Below are 22,540 nucleotides of genomic sequence, written 5' to 3' on the forward strand. Positions count from 1 at the left end.
TCAAGTTGGCAGGCAGCGCAACAAGTTTGATAAATTGTCCTACATTCCGGTTCTTCAGTCAGCTTTTCCAGAAAAGACGACCATTTTCAGAAGAGAAAAAAAAAACTTTTCCTGTTTTCTGACTACAAGGCTTGGCCCTGCAGCTTCTGTAACTGAGATTTCGGAATGGAGGTTCTGAACAGAATTTATTGAATATGTTCTGTTATTTAGCTAATTGATGTGTATGAATTGTTGATGGTTAGCTGCTGTGCAATTTAAAAAATCATGTGCTGCTATGTGAATTAAAGTATTAGAACAGAATTTCACTTGAATATCAGTACAGTATGAATATTGGATGAAACTAAGATAAAAGATAGTGACAACATGACAACAAATACTGTCCGTTCTCTTCCCAGTACAGTTTCATTCTAGACATTATACTTCAAACAGATTTACAGTATTTCATACACACTAAATCAGTACAAAAGAGCAACTGCTATATAATACCACAATTATTAATACACTACTCAAGATATAGGAGAGGACTGTAGAATGTAGGATCAATATTTAACTATTCAACTGCATTTCAAGGAAGATACCCAAACACCACTGGTGCAGTCAGTCTACTTAAGGATGAATCTCATGAAATTAGAATTACTAATGCTAGACCAGAACAACAGTGCTTCTGGTCCTACTTTCTTTAGTATTTGTCACTTAGTTTCTTATAGAATCAATGTGTGTTTCATCAGCTTAATGGGAGTGTATGTGTGTTTAAGTGATAGCTGTGTAATACATGGCAGAACCTTATGACAAATTGCAAGGTCATGTCATAAATAAATGTCTGATGAATCTTTGACCGCCTCACCTGCCCTCTATCCATTAATGAGGCTCCTGAATCATTTTCTAAAATCCCACACCCCTGAGTTGCTTCAAACAGCCACCATTTTCTTAATAACAGCCTGCTAGATAAATGTTTTCTCTACCTACCACAAAATGTGCAATTGCTCCCCAAAATTATATGTGCCTGAGTCCCAGGATTAACAGAATTTGATCCTGGGCCAGGGACAGCTTTTCTGTGCATAGAAATGTCATGATTTTAAATCTGGTCTATTAAAACGTGGGACCATACATCCACGTGCATTTTCTTTGAAGTTGGAAATGGATCCCTCTGTTAGACCAAGGGCCTCCACACTTCTTGGCATTTAACCTGAAGAGAAAAGAGAGAGACCGCCATCATGCTGTGGAGCAATCTGCCAATGAATCCGAAATGAACAAGGGGATTAAACCTTGAGCGCATGTTGTCATAAATATAAAGGGAAGGGTAAACCCCTTTGAAATTCCTCCTGGCCAGGGGAAAGCTCCTCTCACCTGTAAAAGGTTAAGAAGCTAAAGGTAACCTCGCTGGCACCTGACCAAAATGACCAATGAGGAGACAAGATACTTTCAAAAGCTGGGAGGAGGGAGAGAAACAAAGGGTCTGTGTGTCTGTCTAATGCTGGTTTTCTGCAGGGGATAGACCAGGAATGGAGTCTTAGAACTTTTAGTAAGTAAGCTAGCTAGGTAGGTTAGATTATGATTTCTTTAAATGGCTGAGAAAAGAACTGTGCTGAATAGAATAACTATTTCTGTCTGTGTATCTTTTTTGTAACTTAAGGTTTTGCCTAGAGGGGTTCTCTATGCTTTGAATCTAATTACTCTGTAAGGTATCTACCATCCTGATTTTACAGAGGGGATTTCTTTATTTCTATTTACTTCTATTTTTTATTAAAAGTCTTCTTGTAAGAAAACTGAATGCTTTTTCATTGTTCTCAGATCCAAGGGTTTGGGTCTGTAGTCACCTAGGCAAACTGGTGAGGCTTTTTACCAAACCTTGTCCAGGAAGTGGGGTGTAAGGTTTTGGGAAGTATTTTGGGGGGAAAGATGTGTCTAAACAGCTCTTCCCAGTAACCAGTATTAGTTTGGTGGTGGTAGCGGCCAATCCAAGGACAAAGGGTGGAATATTTTGTACCTTGGAGAAGTTTTGACCTAAGCTGGTAAAGATAAGCTTAGGAGGTTTTTCATGCAGGTCCCCACATCTGTACCCTAGAGTTCAGAGTGGGGGAGGAACCTTGACACATGTAAAGCCCGGTTGTGGGGAGATGCTTATTGTATTGTATTTACCTCTGATAAAGACATGAAGTCTTTTGTTCCCTTTGTACTTTAACAACATATAACTTACTTATATAACTCTCTCGCTATATATAATATATATAATATATCCTAATAAAGAATTTTGATTTTGAGTGATGGATTTGGGACAAAGGCATTTAGTATGTTGGAGATGGGATTATCACAAAACCAAAATAATTTGAAAAGAGTTTCAGAAACAGTTTTGGCCAGAGATCACAAATATAGAGCTGTGTGGAGTTTTCTGCTTTATTATCTTACCTTCTTTGTTCAAGGGGAATAAGAACTATTTACACACTATCTCTTGGATCTGTGTTGTCTTTTTTCTAATGATAAATGAACCTACCTACCCCAAGAATCCAAACTGTTCTTGACAACAATAACACTTACCAATCCAGTACTGTCTCAATCAGCTTCCTAAGTTTACAAAAACACTTCTGAATACCTTGATTTGTTGATTCTTGTGATTACTCTCATTATTCTCATTCTTACTTGATTAAGTGTAGACTTTCTAAAAGCCATTATAATAGCTCATCTTTCCTGATTTATGTAAAAAATAACCCCATTGCAAACAGCAGATGCAGCAAGTTACCATCCCATATCTAACCTTCCATTCTTGTTGATTGTAATTTGGAAAATGAAGTTACCTGGTATAGCAAGAGCTGTAGTTCTGGAACAGCTCCTAGCATGGTAAAGTTTTATGTTGCTGTGTGATTTGAATTCCCCTAAATTTTTTCTCTGTGATCTCTTGATATCTGTCATCCACATTTAACCACAATACACCAATAGTTTTCCTGGATAATCTAAATGGTTTGTTCACCATGGCTTTAATATAGTAATGAGTCTGAAATCCAAATACCTGCTTCCACCAAATTTCAGTGGTACTTTGATTCAAATCCCTGCATGTGAAGTTACCTCAGCTGTTTTGAGTCTGGGTTAGGTCCAAAACTGGAAAGGCTCTAGCTTCTATATCCAGTTCATATGCAGCTAAATATGGAAGAAGTTTAATCAGAATGGCTGGTCTCATGAGATTTTCCTCCATCATAAGATAAAAAACTTGGTAAGAACAGATTACAAACATTCAACATTTTTTTAATACGAGCATGAAACTTAGCCTGCTTCAGCTTTGAACCTGAACTATCCTTATCTGAATCAAAACAAAACATTCTTGGCCCATCTCTACTGTAAAATAGTTTAAATCCTATCTTTTTTCAGTACATACAATTTTCATTACTGAGGGCATGATCTAGAAAGATATTTAGCATTCCTGCTTCCTACTGAAGTTAGCAATGCTGAAGCTGAGGCCCTAAAATGATACTTGTGAGTTTCAGTGCAAATGTTATGTGGCATTTTCCACAGTTCCATTTCAAAACCCGTTGGCTTGTCCCTTCTATACATAATGCTCTTTATCAGCACCCTTTAGTGTAGTTACAGGCTCTAAAATCACATGAATGCATATTTCTCTGCCTTTTCTGTTTTATGAATGTTGCATGCTTTGTAACTTTCATCCTGGCTTAGTAATACCCAAAGATACATATTGTGGTTAAAAACAACTAGAAAGGTCATTACTGTTAGTACACATTTGACTAATACTCTACCATTTTAAATCAAAATGTGAATGCTTAGACCAATATAAAGTCTGCAACCATGCCACCCTGGTTGTTATCACCTCATTTCTCACAAAATATTGTTGCCTATGGGCCTGGACCAAAGCCCATGGAAGTCAATGGAAAGACTACTATTGACTTAATGAGCACAGGATCATGTCTTATGTGAACTGGGAGACTTATGGGGAAAGTCCAGAGGCTTCAAGAAGTACTGTTTGTTATTCATGATGAAACATTCTTCAAAGACGGTACTGAATAAGTACCCAGCACAGTGATAGGGAGCACTGGAGGTGCCCTTTTCCAGGTGAGATGTAAAACCAAGGCTCTGATCACCTGTCTTGTGGAAAGCTCTCGTGCCACTTTTCACAACAGTGGGAATGTTACACCCAGCATCTTGTCTTCTTTCAGTTTACAAGTTCTTGTAAACATCTACCTGCATTCTCCTTGAACTTTAATTCTAGAATTTAAGGTCTAAAACTGTCGTAGAATGTTGCTTTGCACTGTTACATAGTTGTTGTGTTCCAGCTCAGAAATGGTTGCTGAAGTGACTTCTGTGTGTATGTATATGTGTGTGTGTGTGTGTGTGTGTATATATATACACACACACACACGTGTATATGTGTATATATATAGGTAAATCGCTTGAGAACCCTTCAGGATGGTATTTTAATAGATACACATATAAAATATTATTATTTATTTATTAAAAATAAGCATTTTCTAAAAACATTTTATTTTTATGCAAGAATCTGTCCATACTGTGCCTAACCTGTAGGTACAAACCAACTGGTAGTTGGGTAAACTGGACTTTTCCATTATGAATGGAACATTGAATTAAGAAAATAATGACTACTGTTACTCATCTGGCTAGCGCTCCACTTATTGGGCTCTATAAGAGAACTGTAGAAAGAACACAACTTAACTATGTAAGTGATACCTTTTTCATAAACAGGGTCATTATATTTAATTGGGTGGCCGGAACTGTACTGAGGACAGCAACCTTCTCAGTGTTTAGAAATATGGTTGCTGGCCAAATTTCCTTGTAATTCAGCAACATTGTTTTTTGGCAGCTAGGCTGTGATTGTTTGCAGTGTGTACTCTCTTCTCTAGAAAATATGGTGTCATAGCCACTTGTTTCCAGGCCACTGAAACAAACACAAGCACTCAGGTTAAATTTAAAATGACTCCCTAGAGGAAGCAGAGGGAAGAGAGAGAAAGTGATGCAAGGTGATTCCTCTATGATTACCTGTATTACTACTAGAATGCTCCTGGACTTTACAGTCCTGGGAATGAGGGACCATGCTCAGGTCCTAAATTTAGGTCCCCCATGTGGCAGTTCTTAGTGCTATCTTTAGATCATCAAATCAGATATTTGATGGCAGACATAGACTGGAATGTTCAAAGGAGTCTGAAGGAGTAATGTACCCTAGTCCCACTGAAAATCTCTCCCAAGTGTATTACAAAGACACTTGTAAAAATGTTGACCTAGCTTACCAACTCTGAGCAGGTGCTCAGCACCCTTCATAGGCCTTTTCTCTTTAATAAGACTTACTGCATATTACATCTCTTATGAAAAGGTCCTGTAAAACTAGATAGGATTAAACCAATATAATTATATAGAAATGTAATAATGTTAGTAGAAAAAGCCTATACAATTTAACAGAGAATTATGTAATTTCCATAAATTCTCTAAACTGTCCTGTAGATTTCTATAATGGGTATATAAACCTGATTGGGATGTTTGAAAACATCTATGCAAAGGTTATTATTTTTTATTAAACACTACTCAATTTTCCATATGGGATAGAGATATTTGTATGATTTTTGTTTCTGCTTCATCACATCACACACAAGCTTGCCATTTTTGTATGTTCAATCAAAAATAAGAATAATTATTTTTACAGTTCTGTTAGTTGTGTCACATCTGTCCCAGACAATAATTTTCCCCATCATAATATAAATTAAAATCAGAGATTTAAGATTATATGAAACTATCCAGCCTTAGAACCTACATTTGTCATTTGAGTTGGAAATTACGTATATGCTTATGGAGCAAAAAATAAACATTTGGAAGTTGAGAGATACTTAGTGGCAAACACCGGACGAAAGATCAGAATATCAGACTCCTATGTAATCTTTTCACATATGCAAGTCGTGCCAGTCTGCTGTCACTCACACACGTGTAAATCCAGAATGATCACACTGAAGTAATTCCAGATTTACACTGGTGAAAATGACAGCAGAATTTGGCTATGTCCATTTTTTAAAATCCAGTGATTTTTTAAAAACGTTAATAATGATGTGTAACAGTTAATACATAATAGACATGCACAGTCAGTCATGACATACTTCAATTGATTTTATGTCTGTTTTGATCTTCAGAGAACAGACACACCAGTGGGGGAACCTTTAAGTAACAGCAGCTTTTATATTAAAGGATATTTTTCAAATATTAAGTTATTTTATTTTTTCACACCATAGTTAGTTCATAAATTGTAAATAGATTTGTACTGAAGAACAGAATAGAAAACAGAATCATTTTATACAGATTAAAAGGATCACTATATAAATTAGAGAGAGAATTCATGCTTATACAAGATTTATCAGAGGAGTACTGGTACTAAGAAGATATTTATCATTTGTAAATTAGGGCTTGTCTGTTTTAGAAAAGTTGCACTGATTTAATTAAATTGATTTAAATCAGTACTAAACTGATGTAAGCCCCCTAATGAAGATGAAAAGGAGTACTTGTGGCACCTTAGCGACTAACCAATTTATTTGAGCATGAGCTTTCGTGAGCTACACCTCACTTCATCGGATGCATACCGTGGAATTGTTTCATATTCTCTGTGTGTATATAAAGTCTGCTGCAGTTTCCACGGTATGCATCCGATCAAGTGAGCTGTAGCTCACGAAAGCTCATGCTCAAATAAATTGGTTAGTCTCTAAGGTGCCACAAGTACTCCTTTTCTTTAAGGGGAAATAGGTTACCTTGCATAATGACTTAGCCAGTCACAGTCTCTATTCAAGCCTAAATTAATTGTATCCAATTTGCAAATGAATTCCAAGGAATTGGGAATTATCCCACTGGATTATCATACGCATTGTAAGGAGAGTGATCACTTTAGATAAGCTATTACCAGCAGGAGAGTGGGGTGGAGGGAGAGAAAACCTTTTGTAGTGGTAAACACCCATTTACACCCATGCTTTGTGTGTATAAAAAGATCTTCTATACTTTCCACAGTATGCATCCAATGAAGTGAGCAGTAGCTCACGAAAGCTTATGCTCAAATAAATTGGTTAGTCTCTAAGGTGCCACAAGTACTCCTTTTCTTTTTGCGAATACAGACTAACACAGCTGTTACTCTGAAACCTAATGAAGATGCACTCAGACCTGCCTAACTCTTGCTTAAATTGGTCAGAAATTTGTTGAATTAAGTTCACCTGATTTAAGTGAGGGTTAATGTAGATACATTTAAATCAGTTTATGTGTTTGCCCACGAGACTGGTTTAATGTCAGTTTAGTTAAACTAGTGCATATTTTCTAATATGGGCCAGGCCTTAATGTGTATAATCTGAGGGTCTAATCCTACAGTCTTTATGAAAGTAGTCCCATTAAAGTCAAGGTTGAAATCCTGGCCCCACTGAAGTCAATCGAGTTAGAATTTCACTCAATGCAAGTAAGGCTACAGGCTCAGGACCAAATTATTGGAGTTTATCATTGTGGGCCAATAGTGGAAAAGGTGTAAGTATGGAGCAACTTTGACCATATTAAAGATATCTCTGACCATGAAATACCATGATGCATTTCTTAATAGTAGGAGAAAATGTACTGAAATGGTTATCCGAAAGGAACATATCCCACACCAGCCATAGCAAAGACAAAATCACCTGCTGGTATGAGGCCTTTTAGATCTGCAGGCAGTTGCCTGACACCTTAAAATAAGTATAGTGCCTGTTTACAGATACCTATCAGGCTACAGTTCAAAGAGCAGGAATTCTTGTATACAGAATTCATGTTGTAAGTTCCATTCTAAACAATTCATTGTGTATCTTTAATTGATATTTTCTTGGATTTGGGAGATATTTTCGTGGATTTGTCATATGTATTTATTCAAATCTGTAATTTGTCAGAATTAGTGTCCGTATTCATCTTCTATGACACTAATACATAAATGGTAATCAACACAATGTAAATCCATCTAACGGACCATAGATTTTTGCAGTGTTCCAGGGTAAGACATTGTCAATTACTTATTTCACTTATTCCACATCAGAGAAGATATGCTGGTGTCCCATTGTCTCAAAAGCAGGCTTTGCCAGAAGTACACCCAATAGAACCTATTTTAGAATTGGCTCAGGAAAATCATGTCATCTGAACTGGACTTCCCAAAATGTGCATCTGTAATCAGTGGGCCAGTACTATAATTAATCATTTCTGAAAGTTGTTGAAGAACCTCTTCTTACTGGTGTGTAAAAAGATCAGACTCAAACAACATAAACTCTAAATGACCGCCATGTGATTTATGTCTCTGACATGCTGTACCTGACTTAGTCCTTCTATTAAATATAGTTATTTACAAAGGGTGTGTATCTATGATTGGGCAAAACAGTTTGGCTAAAATAAAAGCTGTCCCACATTTTGTCCCAAAACTTTAACCAAACTAAATCAGATCAATTGTTTGAAGCTCAGAAAAGTTTAGCTAACTTTTTTCCTGTGTGTGTGTTTGTTTTTAAATGTTTCCATGCCTCTCCACTGCTTGTAGAAACCAGGACCAGAAGAGCCAGAAGAAAAGCCCAGTATTTTCAATCAGTTGACACCAGAAAGCTTAGGAAATCCGAGCTGTACCAGTGCAAAGTAATATGTATGGGAGCCCATCTGACTTCCTTTTTATCTGTGACTGGAACCCTCCGCTTTTATTACACTGCACTCATGCATGGCTGCCTCTTGACTGTCTATAAACATTCCATACACATACGCACTCCACAGTGGGCAGCTTGCCATTTGGCAAAATTTCTCAAACACTGTCAAATGGGATAAAGCATATCTACCTGTTTGGCCTTAAGAAGTAGAGAGGCAAACAGCTTCCCCGATGTAGTTGAGAATCTGGCCCTATGTCTTTGCTGGCTTAGAAGAGGGCAGGGTGTTAGGGTTGTTTGTATATTTTAACACCAGAACAAATGGTTTTCAACAATATTTCAAAATATCCAACTAAATGGTTAATTTACCAAGTGTTCCTATGCTGGTACTGCTGTGTTTAGGAAGCCTAAAAGTATTCTGAGACTGCATCCTGAGTGAAAAGTGTTTACTTAGTACAACTGTACATATAACAGCGTGGCCTGTCCTTTTAAGTGCAAGAGACCTGGGGCTAGCCCTCTTCCATTAGCCCCATCTGTGCCATAATTAGCTGCCTGCCTGCTTAAGGGACAGGACTAATTGGGGTCAGGTGATGGCCTGGGGGAAAAAAAAGACTGTGGGGCCTCATAAAAGGGCAGAGAACAGTGTATAGAGGAGGAAATGTAAGAAGGAAGTTGGACTCTTGGGAAATGCCCTAGAGGAGGGTGTGGAAGAAGTGGAGCAAAGCAGCCTGGGAGTTAGAGTTCTGTCCCAGAACAGAGAAAACTACAAGGTCACTGAGGGAGGCTGAGAGTGTGCGAGAGGCTCCAGGGAAGCTGTCTCGGAGTTAGCACTCTATCCCAAGGCAGCGAGACTTAAGGAAAGCCCAGAAAGGGCTGACAACTGAGCCTAGAGGGTGGGATGAAGAGTGGCTCAAGTGGGGGGGGTAGAAGAACCTTTTGTTTGTTTAGACTTTTATTACCCCAGAAAAGGATTGAACTCTGAGAGTGACCTATCCAGAGGGCTGAATCCCATGAATCCCTGGAAGAGGTAGAAAACCCTGGTGAGAAGAATCTGATGCAGGTGTGCTGCAGGGCCACCATGCCTGTGACAGTGCACCAGAAATATGCAAAACTGACATACCTCTTTAAAATCATTGACAAAAAGATCCTTTTAATCTCCCATCTCAATCATCCCTCCTCTCGGTAAAATACAGTCCAGTAATAGCAGCAGATTCCAGTCCTGTATAGTAGGCTCAACCACCCTCATTTAAGACCCTGATCTTGCAAATAAAAGTCAACGGAGTCTCTCCTAGAGGAATGGGTTCAAAAATAGTAGTAATAAGGGAAGCCTCACTACAACCTTAACTAGGGGACAGGAATTATGGCCTCCTAGAGACAGATTTTCAAAAGAGCTCTGTTCCTCTTCAGGCACCTGCATAAGTGGCCAGATTGGGTGTGGAACTCTTTGAAAATCTTGCCAATGATGTTTTTCTGCTACTTATCCAGTCAATGCTCAGTTTGGCAACCAAGTGCTCAGGAGTTATTACAAAATAAGGTTCAACAGATAATCCTGTCTGATCTCTTACCACAACATAAATCATGCAGGCAAAAGGCCACTAGCCATTATCACCTAATGGTTATTATATCCTGAACAGAATAAATGCATCCTCCATTCACAGTCCTCTGAACCACAACAGAAATCCCCACACAGCACCTACTCCCAAAAGCCTGTCTCTACATTGAAAGAATATCATGGAGGGCCCATAGTGGCCCAGAAAACATTTATAACATATAATGATCACTAACCTCTACCGACTATAGAGGAAGCCCGTCTGATCCTCACCTATAACCTTATTAATATTTATAAAAGTCATGCTGCTAGCCAACACTTCAATTCACTTATAATCCACATCCTAAAATGAAATGGTGCCTGGCATTTTCTCCCTGGTGCTCTGTGATCTATTATAACTGGGTTATTCCTCATTTTACAAGCATGGAAGCATTTTAATTTTTTTTTAAACTCTCTTCCTAGCTTAACAGTGCAGTGTCAGTCAGTGAAGCTGTGAAGCTGGAGTACTGTGTCCAGTTTTGGGCCCCACACCACAAGAAGGATGTGGAAAAATTGGAAAGAGTCCAGCGGAGGGCAACAAAAATGATTAGGGGGCTGGAGCACATGACTTATGAGGAGAGGCTGAGAGAACTGGGACTATTTAGTCTGCAGAAGAGAAGAATGAGGGGGATTTGATAGCTGCTTTCGAAAGGGGGTTCCAAAGAGGATGGATCTAGATTGTTCTCAGTGGTACCAGATGACAGAACTAGGAGTAATGGTCTCAAGTTTCAGTGGGGGAGGTTTAGATTGGATATTAGGAAAAACTTTTTCACTAGGAGGGTGGTGAAGCACGGCAATATGTTACCTTGGGAGGTGGTGGAATCTCTTTCCTTAGAGGTTTTCAAGGTCAGGCTTGACAAAGCCCTGGCTGGGATGATTTAGTTGGGGATTGGTCCTGCTTTGAGCAGGGGGTTGGACAAGATGACCTCCTGAGGTCCCTTCCAACCCTGATATTCTATGGTTCTATGATTCAGAGACCTGAGTACCTCTCTAACTTCCCAGTATTTCACTTCTGCTTGAAGTGGCAGGAGATTCCTCTAGGCCTTTCTCTCAAGGCAAGAGCCCTTCCCCTTGTTTTTATTATTAATATTTATTCATTTATTATTCTCCTCCCTCTTCTTGGTATCCCCCTGGTTTACAGAGGATTTTTGAGAATTGTCTGCAGGAAAATGGTATTTGAAGAGAAAACGTGGACATATAGCAAGTCCAGTTAAGATCAAAAGGGCTCCTGACTGTGGCCCAAGTGCACAATAGAACACTGCTTTACCTGTTTTACAGCAATGTGGCAGGCTAGCATTGTCCTATTTGGGGTAGAAGTTCAGCAGCAGGAGCTGGCTTTGCAAAATCTCCAAGCCAGTATTCCCTATCTATTTGGTGCTCCAGGCCCAGGTGAAACATGGCAGTCAGGGCTGACTCCAACAGCAGCAATGTTGGGGTTTTGCTTTGTCTTAAGTCTTCTTTTCCATTTTTGTATAATAAATGAATAAGTGGATATAATATAATATAATAATAATTAATATAATGGTAGCCTACCTGGAGATGGCTAATCTTTACTAATATTTATTAATCAGAATGTATAGTTCATTTTCTCAGCTCAGGAAGTTAACTGGAGTACTATAGAGGTAATCAGCAGAGCAGCTTGGGAATGTTATGAACAAATATTCTTTCATCAGAAAATATGGATTAGTCAAAACCAAAACTTTTTACAGAAATGTATCAGACTATTGTTCAGGAGGTTTCTCAGGTCTAGAATGGAATTTCTGGTCAAAACAAGCAAATGAAAAAATCCACCGTAGAATAGCTCAGTTATTAGGACACTCATGTGGGTCCTTCCTCTCCTGGATTTGGAACAGGGCCTTGAACGTAGTGCCCTAAGTTCTGGGTTCTACAGTTTGTCTCTCTCTCAATCTTTCCACTTGAGGCTGTTCACTTTGTATAAATAAGTAAACATTCATCAGGCCAGAAAGAGACTAACTATATCCCAAGGTTAGAGCACTCCACTGTCTGGATCAAGTAGAGAAGGGACTTGAACCTGAGTCCCCCACATCCTAAGTGAGTGCCCTAATCACTGAGCTATTGGCTATCTTGAGGTTATACTCTCTCCTTTTAATTAAAACTGTCATTCTATGTTGGAATGAAACATGTCAAAACATCAAAAACATTTATGAAATGGAATTCATCATTTTCGGCCAGTAATCAGTTTTCTGAACTCCTCCTGTTGGCACTGCCTTGTGAAACTAGAAAGATGGGTGGGAGAGTGGAGGTTAAAAATAAGGCACTTCCATGGTTGGAAGATGAGGAGGAATAACTCAGATCCCCACTTCAGAGAAGGAAAAATTATATCTGGGTAAATAAATTTCACCTCTGGTCTTTTCCCTTTTTCAATATTACCAAACTGATCAATGTAGCCATGGCCCTTTGATTATAAAGCTTTATTAAATGCTTCCACAATGAATGGTATCAAGTATACACTAAATTATAAAATTTGGGAGGAAGAGAGTCCATTCATGGAGATTCATGACTCTTAGAACAAAACTGCAATCATTTGGCTAAGAATAATCATTGTAAAGCTCATAACACAAGAAGTGTTTCTAACAGTGAAGACATAGTTGCATTTAGAAGTAACACTTTAAATTACCATTGACATTTCTGAATCTCCAGCTAGTGGCTGCTATCTTGATAATTAGTGGCATCGTTTGTGATATTGGTCCAAATTGATCCAAATGAAAAATTTTAGGCCAAAGGGAGTTTTTTGACAAAGTTAAAGAAAAGTCAAAATCCGTCTTAGAATGGAAACTTTGACACAAGCAACTTTAACAGGGAAGTCAACTCCATTTCCTGTTTATTAGCAGTGTGCCTCTGTCTTCTTTATTAGGTTTTGACTTGACCAGAAAACATTATTTACAACTATATGTGAAAGTCTTCCAAAGAAACAGTGCTCTCCTGGTTGCATGGCATCACCATATTTGGAAGTCCCTAGTTGTGGGAAGACGTTGAAAGAGCTGCACAGTGTAACTAGTTTCAGACAGTGGTGTTGAATGCTGCTTTAAAGTGTATGGTGAACTTAGGTTATGCTTGTTGGTTTGAATATGTCTCATAACTTGTCCCCAAAAGTACTGCACATATAACCTTGACCTAAACACTGAGCAAAGAGAAATTAAGGCTGGATATCAGAAAACATTTCCTCACAATGCAGTCTATTACAGTGTGGAACGGTCTTCCAAAAAAAATTGTGGAAGTCCCATCATATGAGTCGTTGAAACTAAGCTGGACAAAGCACTTGAGAATATACGGTGGGGAGATAAGCCTGCACTGGTAGAAAGAAGAACAGATGACCTCATAGGTCTCTTTTTACCTCTCATTTTTAGAATTCTGTTATATGATTAGCTTTGCTTGAGGGAAAATTGGGCTTTTAAGACTTTTTTTTTTATTTGTCACAAGAGTCACACCAAAATGCTGGGATTCTGTAAGGTAGAACAAACTTTTCCTGCAAAATGCACACAATTCCTAACCTGTGTGTGTCTGTGTGTGCAAAGGATTGTACAACCAAATTTAATGAAGTTCCTGTTATCTATCGTACCTGTGGGAAATGTTTTGAAGGTTTTTTTGTTTGTTTTGTTTTTGTTTTGATATAACATGCCTTCTCTGATTTCTTCTTAGGAGACAACAATGGATGGTCTCAACAATTTGATAAGTATTTTGCAAAATACAATGAAATGACTTCCTCACATGCTTTTGGGGTAAAGACATCAGAGTGCTGTAAGTACTAACAGGAGTTATTCATGTGATTAGTACAGTGAGTGCAACATACTTCCTTCTGGGAAATATTCTTACAACATATTCAGATGCAATGTCATTCCATTTATAGTGAAATAGATTGAAAATCTCATATAGTTTCGATGCATTTATGCAAATTTTAAGTCCATTAATAGTGACTTTCAGGCTACATTGAAGTTGCTCTCTGAAAAAGATTAATTCCTCCATTAGAAACATCACAGATAAACCAATTATGAGGACAATATATATTCTTAGAGAGATGCACAAAGAGGAATGACTTAAACCCCACATCTTTCAGAACAAAATGTAAAAAAAAAAAAAAAAAAAATTATCAGCCTAGCTTTCCTACAATACCCACACATCAAAATATATACATACATAAATATTTTTTTAAAAATCCCTTCCTCCTGGGAGAGGGAAAAACAGATCCTACATGCGTCTTTTGAAATTTGTAAGCCATTCAGATACTGTAAAGAGGAAAAGGAAACAGATACAGGTTCCTAATATAATTTTGATTTGCTATGAAGTATTATCAGTAAATATGGCACCAAAATGGAAAATTCAGATTTTGAACAAATTCAAATCTGGGAGTTTTTAGATCAAGTCTTTTGGGTTGTACCTGTCGTTTTCTTGTGATAATTTCAGTAACAGATTAAATCAGCCAATTGCCAGAGGTCCTGCTACTGTATTATCATACCACATTCTGCACTAAATCCTTAGTGACTTCAGTGAGAGTTACAGTCATTAAACTGAGGTAGTATATTGCCCATCATTCTTGCCAGTGCGGTCATGCTTTATTAGATAGGTTCATTCCTCACTATCTGCTCTGTGCAGAGCTAGGATTAAGAGAAGACACAATAATTGAGTTTTGCATCCCAGCCACAGAAGGAGGTATAGTGGGTAGCTTCACATCATGGGGAATGAAGAGAAGCAGATATGATTTTTTTTTTCACAAGTACTCTGTCAAAAAAAATTTTGATTAACTTTTTCCACACTGGAAACTGTTGAAAAATAAAAGATCTATTATTGAGTGGCTCTGAACTGTACAATTCAATTCCTGAGCCAAGAGGCTTGATCGCCTTCCCTCACTGCAGTAATCTCTACTTCCTAATATCTTATCCTTTGGAAATGCTAACAGTTATAGAAGAATCTAACAAAACAAACAGAAATTATCAGGGTTGTAACTGTGCAAAGAATAAATGACGGTACAAACTACAGGGACTGAAAGGAAAAAGCATCTTGATATTGCCTGTCAGTTTTAATCAAAATGTGGTTTTGTGCAAACTGACTTAACTGAAGAGCCAGATGTGAAATGTGTTGTATAAAGATTGAGTAAAGCTAAATTAAGATTCCTAAATGCGCATTTTATTCAGATTTGGTCTGTTCATTTGCAAGTAAAAACTTACAATTCTTATCCATAGATAATTCAACACTAAATTAGGCCAGGTCGACACTCAAAAGTTAGGTCGACCCAGCTACATTATTCAGGGATGTGAAAAACTGACACCCCTGAGTGACCTTGTTATGCTGACTTAACCCCCAGTGTAGACAGCACTAGTTGACAGAAGAATTCTTCCATCGACCTACCTACCGACTGCCTCTCAGGGAGGTTGATTACCTACACCAGTGACCTACATTGACCTACATTGTTGGAAAAACACCTCCCATCAGACTAGGAAGTGTCTACACTGAACACTACAGTGGTGCAGCTGCAGGTGGCAGCTGTTCCACTGTAGCAGTTTCAAGTGTAGACAAGCCTGTAGTGTCTGAGCTGGAAAAAAATGGAAAGGTTTGGCCATTCTTGTGAGGGACTATATTAATCTCATTGTTTAGGACCAAAATTTAAGAGGGAAATCTCTCTGTGAGAGCACAGTTGCATGTAAATCAGGCGATTGCCTGGACAAATACAATGTGCAGTTGTCAAACTGGTCCTTGAAATCACAATTCTGCAGCACAAATCATGTGCTCGCATTTTGGGGCATGGCCCTTAAGCCTCCATTTTTCAAAATGTAGCCATTTATGTGAAATTTAAAATATAGAAAAAAAAATCTGCTGTCCATTCTGCAAGTTTGCTAAATCTTCTCAAAATGTATGTTTTTGTTCTTCTTTATACATCCAACACTTTCCATTACATGCGACAATATTGTGCCATTAAACCTAACACCATGGACAAGCTCGTGATTGTGACAGTCATTTGTTAGAGCAAATGATAGAATTTTGTGAGTCAATATTTTTTAAAATGTACATGCTCCATGTACAATATGTGCAAAATCCTGTCTGTATTTATGTACAAAATTACTAAATGTATGTACACACATGGATATTTAGATATTTAGATGCTTGTTCATGCATGTAGTTACATGTGTGCTTTAATATGGGCATGCAATGGTGCGCTTTTTTTTTTTTTTTGCACATGGGTCAACACCTACCAGTAAAACCACTGACATTTTGGTCTTTCATGTACCACAACCTGCTTATGGTCACAAAACCTGTTTGCATTTGCAAATCAGGCAGATATCAAGGTTCCGTTACTTGCTACTAAAAATTATCTAACTAGCAACTTAGAACTATTTCTAAACTCCATACCACCATCTCAGTACCGCACCCGGGTTATAGGACCCAAGACAGATAAAACATCCTCCCCACCATATCAGGCCACAATCAAAATATCAAGCTCAAAGTTGTGTTCTAAATGTGATGCTATTGTACTGGATTCAGGAGTCATTACCAATCTTTTAATTATCTGTATTTATATCAGTCACTGTGTTACTAGATCTAATTAAATGTGTACTTGAGAACCTTAAATTAAAGCATTATCCAGTTCTGTTTAGTGTGCTCTGACATGTTGTTATACTAAACCCATTTTTCTACCATCTCTTTTCTCCCCATCCCATCACCTACCTTCTGCCATGACCGCTATCTTCTCTTCATTCAGTGGTTGATTCTGTGCCAGCAGAATGTCTGTGCCGAGGGCTAGAGCTTGACTGTGAGGGTGCCAATTTACGCGCTGTCCCTTCAGTCTCTTCAAACGTAACTCTGATGTAAGTAGAGCAGAACAAGCAGCTTCTTGATATGAACAACATTGAATATCAACTCTGCAGACTATCTCATAATTATATCCTTATAATTAGAGCCATTTGGTTTAACTGAAACTGGTGTAAACTGAAAGTACAATATCATTCTGTGTTGACAAGCCTTGTAGTAAAGTGCTTTTAAACACAGATTATACCTGCATAAAATAAGAGAAAAGAAATTAAAACACAGTTCAAAGTGTGAAATATAGTAAGTCTGCAGTCAGCTGTTGTTTGCAATAATGCCTCAAATGAGTACAATTTCACCAGCAGCAAGAAACACTGCAAGAGAAATAACTCTGTGAATCACACATGCTTAGGACCTCATCCTGAAATGCTTACTCCTGCAAGTAGCCTTTACTTATACCAATAACCTGAAATTCAGGGAAATGCCTGTATGAATAGGGGCTTACAGGTAGGGATTTTGCTCACTATCTCATGATAAGAAGTCAGTACAACAAGATTTAAGATTTGTGAGAGATCTGGAGGGTTGCCTGGCCATTGGTCCTGGCTTACACACTCAAGTATGAAGCTGTGCTCCCCACTTGGGAAACAAAATGCAGCATCAAACATCCCCACCTGAGGAATTTTTCTGTAAAGTTTCTTGCTATTTTCAGGACATGAACCTACTTGCAGTGGTTTCTTTAATGGACATGTGGGGCACAGAGGCATATGCTCTGGGAGGTAGGTTTTGTGTGTATTTCAGGTTAGAAATAAACTCAAACCTAGAAGATTTATCTTCTGATTTTTGAAGTCTTGGGTTTGCTATGCTGCCATTTGTCAATAGGGTGTGGACACCAAGTCAGACTCTGTGGTGATGCAGCTCTGGGCTCATCATTAATTAGATTGAGAGCAGGTGCAGATAGCCAAGCAACAGTTTCCTGTCTGACAAATTCAGACCATTTCACATTGGTATCCACGATGCTTTTACTATGTGCTACCACATGTAGTCAACTGGGGATCGATCTTGAACGGAATGCAGGTGACATAACATGGTGCCCGGAAGGTTGGGTGTGGGGGATGTAAGAGTGCATGTGTGGCAGCAAGCAGGGTTCCTCAGGTCTGCTGCCTTCTCATTGACTGGGGGATAAGTTTAGCCAACAGTGAGCTTGGCAACAGTGTTGCCAAGAAAGCTAACAGCACGTTGGGCTGTATAAGTAGGAGCACTGCCAGCAGATAGACGTGATCATTCCCCTCTATTCGGCACAGGTGAGGCCTCATCTGGAGTACTGTGTCCAGTTTTGGGCCCCACACTACAAGAAGGATATGGAAAAATTGGAAAGAGTCCAGCGGAGGGCAACAAAAATGATTAGGGGGCTGGAGCACATGACTTATGAGGAGAGGCTGAGGGAACTGGGATTATTTAGTCTGCAGAAGAGAAGAATGAGGGGGGATTTGATAGCTGCTTTCAACTACCTGAAAAGGGGTTCCAAAGAGGATGGATCTAGACTGTTCTCAGTGGTACCAGATGACAGAACAAGGAGTAATGAATGGTCTCAAGTTGCAGTGGGGGAGGTTTAAGTTGGATATTAGGAAAAACTTTTTCACTAGGAGAGAAGTGAAGCACTGGAATGGGTTACCTCGGGAGGTGGTGGAATCTCCTTCTTTAGAGGTTTTTAAGGTCAGGCTTGACAAAGCCCTGGCTGGGATGATTTAGTTGGGGACTGGTCCTGCTTTGAGCAGGGAGTTGGACTAGATGACCTCCTGAGGTCCCTTCTAACTCTAATATTCTATGAGGTTCTTGCTCCTCCACCCATCTATTTAAATTCTTCAAGGCTTTTCATAATCCTGTTGCTCCTGCTAGTTGGAGAATTTAAATACATTGCGGGGGAGTAGGGGCTGTGCAAGAACTAAATGGCCCTCCCTCCCCTTAGCCCATAACAGGAAGGAATTTTTCCCATTGGACCAAACAGGTAGGGGTCTGGTGGGTTTTTTCACCTTCCTCATGGCATTTTACGGATTGTCTACGCAGCCCGCAGCAGTGAGCCTCTGAGCCCAGGTCAACAGACTCAGGCTTGTTGGGCTCACCCTGCAGCACTAATTATAGCTATCTAGATGTTGCAACTTGAGCTGGAACTCAGGCTCCGAAGCGGAAGGGGGTGGGCTTCAGAGACTGAGCTGCAACTTCAAAGTGCTGTATATACAGCTGTTTTTAGCGTGGTCTGCTGACCTGGGGCCTGAGGCTTGCTGCCGTGGGCTGCTGCTGGCTGTGTAGATGTACCCATGGAGGCACAGCTGGGTCAAGCAGCAGGACTTTAAAGTTTAACATTAAGAAGATAGCACTTAGATCATCACAACTTGCAGCCAGTGTCCAGTGCAGATAAATGGCCGGCTCCCAGAGGTAAATGAGACCTGGAATGTCACTGGTGGACCTTTTGCCTATAGGAATAAGGGAGATCTGAAATCTGTGTAGATTGAGGTTTGCCCTTAGTAACCTCTGTTCGCCCCTCATACGGGGGGGAGGGGGGGAGGGGGGGCAGAGAGGCTTCAGAAGCAAACTGAGTCCTAAAGGTAGGACTGAGCATGTATACCCTGAGCTATTGGTTATCTGGTGGGAGCCCTGTAGCCCCACACTGGAAGTGTGTTACATGAGAATGAGGGGTGGCCACATATCATCCCTCCCCACTGTTAAATTAATAAAGTTGTAGGCTGCTGCTTAAATCCATCACATGTATCTGTTGTTCATTTGCCTGCACGTTCTGATCAATCTAGTGCTGTAAGACATTGCCCTTTTTTACTCCTGAATAGAAGTCATAGCATTATCACTTTATTTTAACAAGCTCTCCCAGCCCTCAAATTTTGTTATAAACTAATGACAATCCATGATCAGGTAATGCCAGAGCCAACTCTTCTTCTAGACAGTTTTAAATTCTGTCTTTATATGTGGAAGTTTCATCCACATCTTGAAGGAAATACTGTGCCTGCTAATTTTTCAGTTTAAAAACGAGCATGAAGGCCAGGCTAGTGGTTTGGTGCTAGAGACACAGTTTTTATTAGTACTTATCCCTCATTCATGAGGTCAGCAGAGGATGAGTGTGCCTGTGGAGACAGCTCACTCAACTTCCAAGAAATGGATTGTTTCACATCATTTAACAATAACCCTCCCTGCTGGTTAAGGAGTGCTGCATTAGTGAGCTGTGAAGGGAATCCTGATTAATCTTAAACTGGAAGGGCAGGGCTATGATATGCATCATTGAGAGAGGTACAATGCATTTAAAGTAGGTGGGAAAAAATGAGTTCTCAGGGCTCAAGCAGAGACATGGAGAGGCCCATGTGGAAAAACACATTTTTAATTATTCTCACAGGATTTCATTTTCTGCGTAATTAAAATGGCTTCACCCTGTGATTCCCAGCTGTTGACTATTGTCTTCTGTAATACAAGAGACTTGGGTCAGAGTCTCAGTCCCAGTCTCTTGCTCCCTAGGTCAGAAGGTCCACAGAGTGCTGCAAAGGTGGCAAATTTAGCCCTAAGTGCCTCATGTCATAAAACAGCCACCCTTCAAACTGATTTAAGGAGCAGCGATGACAAGGACCCAAAGTGAGTCCCTTCCAGTCATCTTTGGCCAGAAGGATAGTTGCTCTTATGTGAGAACTTGAGTAAGAATGTTAGTGGAAGTGAAGGGAACAATGAAGATTTCTCAAGGATGAAAAATCTACCTCCCCTCTGAGGGGGAAAAATACTATCCTACAATGTGGCACCTTAGAGACTAACCAATTTATTTGAGCATAAGCTTTCATGAGCTACAGCTCACTTCATCGGATGCATACTGTGGAAAATACAGAAGATGTTTTTATACTCACAGACCATGAAAAAATAGGTGTTTATCACTACAAAAGGTTTTCTCTCCCCCCACCCCCCTGCTGGTAATAGCTTATCTAAAGTGACCACTCTCCTTACAATGTGTATGATAATCAAGGTGGGCCATTTCCAGCACAAATCCAGGTTTTCTCTCCACCCCCGCACTCCCAAAACCCACTCTCCTGTTGGTAATAGATTATCTAAAGTGATCACTCTCCTTACAATGTCTAAAGTGATAACTCTCCTTACAAAAACATCTTCTGTGTTTTCCACAGTATGCATCCGATAAAGTGAGCTGTAGCTCATGAAAGCTTATGCTCAAAGTCATTGGTTAGTCTCTAAGGTGCCACAAGTACTCCTTTTCTTTTTGCGAATACAGACTAACACGGCTGTTACTCTGAAACCTGTCCTACAATGCTGATCCAAGAGCACCGCTTGTAATTTTATGTATTGCCCTATGGAAGATTCTTGATCAACCATGCAGTTCTCATTCCTGGGTCTACAGGGCTTATATTGTTAGGGTATGTCTACCCTGGAGCCAGAAAGTGTGATTTTCAGCTAGAGAAGATATATCCACACCAGTTATGATGGAGCTAGCATGCTAAAAATAGAAGTGTAGCCGCGGTGGCGCAAGCAGCAGGAGGGGATAAACACCTGAATACATAACCCTCTGTATTCGGGCTGCTAGCCCCTCCCGCTACTTGTCCTGCTGCAGCTATGCTTCTGTTTTTAGCATATTAGCTTGATCAGAGTTTGTGCTATGTCTCCTCAAGCTGGAAATTACACCCTCCCGCTTTGGTGTAGACAGACCCTTTAGCTCTTTCAGTAAGATTAGCTTTGCCACTTTAATTGCATCTTTCAACTGCTGCATAATGTGCAGCTGATATGAGTTTATATATAGAAAGGGGTGGAGGAAACAGTGCTTATAAAAATCAAACCAAAATCCTGCCCAGAAATGTAAGATAAGTGACACCCTTCCCCCTTCTAAACCACCCTTTCCTTCCAAACTCATCCCTGGTTTAACTCCATTGACATAAATGGATTCCAGTGATCTAATATGATGCAGAGGCAGGAGGAGGGTATACAACAAAAAATCCCTTCTCCATTTCGTTTTCAAAACACACACATACACATACTGGCATATAAGGGTAACCTTACTGGAAATATTTAACTTATTATAGAAATTTCTGCCAACTAAAACATGGTGCAAATTGATTAGATCAAAATGAAGTTGGCGGAGTTATACTGGGGATGAATTTGGCCTACTTAGTGTACTTACAGAATAATTTTATTTTTATTACAGGTCCCTTAAACGGAATCAGTTACGAAAGCTTTCTGCTGATAGTTTCAAGAAGTACCAGGATCTTAAAAACCTGTAAGGAATCATTTTAACCTAAAATCTTAAATAAGAACAAACTGTGATAAGGCAATTTTATGGCTTACTGATAAAACTCTGATTATACTAAAAAAATCTACTGTTTCTTACCTTTAGCTGAAATTTTCAATCGTGTAAGTTATTTTTGTTCAAATAGCCTGATGTGGCTTCCATCCCTTTTTTACAGCTTAAACTTTCTGGACATGACATTTTTATCATTTTTTTTGTACATTAGAAAACTAATAATAATGTGGATCTTAACATCTATCGTGTCTTAAAGAAATTAAATTTATAATAGACAGCAATTCTATCAGAAGA

The 22,540-nt window shown here is 39.2% G+C and overlaps 1 protein-coding gene across 6 annotated transcripts in view; it reads left to right on the top strand.

Moving 5' to 3' along the window:
• The window catches only part of RXFP1 (relaxin family peptide receptor 1), a 91,145-nt gene that overhangs the window by 37,566 nt on the left and 31,039 nt on the right, over positions 1–22,540 (top strand). For all 6 annotated transcript variants that reach the window (XM_073341463.1, XM_073341464.1, XM_073341466.1 and 3 more), the window contains exons 3-5: positions 13,861–13,959; positions 16,913–17,018; positions 22,151–22,222. In XM_073341463.1, the coding sequence (XP_073197564.1) occupies positions 13,861–13,959; positions 16,913–17,018; positions 22,151–22,222 (277 nt within the window). The remainder of the gene's footprint in view (positions 1–13,860; positions 13,960–16,912; positions 17,019–22,150; positions 22,223–22,540) is intronic.

The sequence above is a fragment of the Lepidochelys kempii genome, chromosome 4, assembly GCF_965140265.1.
Source record: "Lepidochelys kempii isolate rLepKem1 chromosome 4, rLepKem1.hap2, whole genome shotgun sequence".
In the NCBI taxonomy this organism is placed as follows: Eukaryota; Metazoa; Chordata; order Testudines; family Cheloniidae; genus Lepidochelys; species Lepidochelys kempii.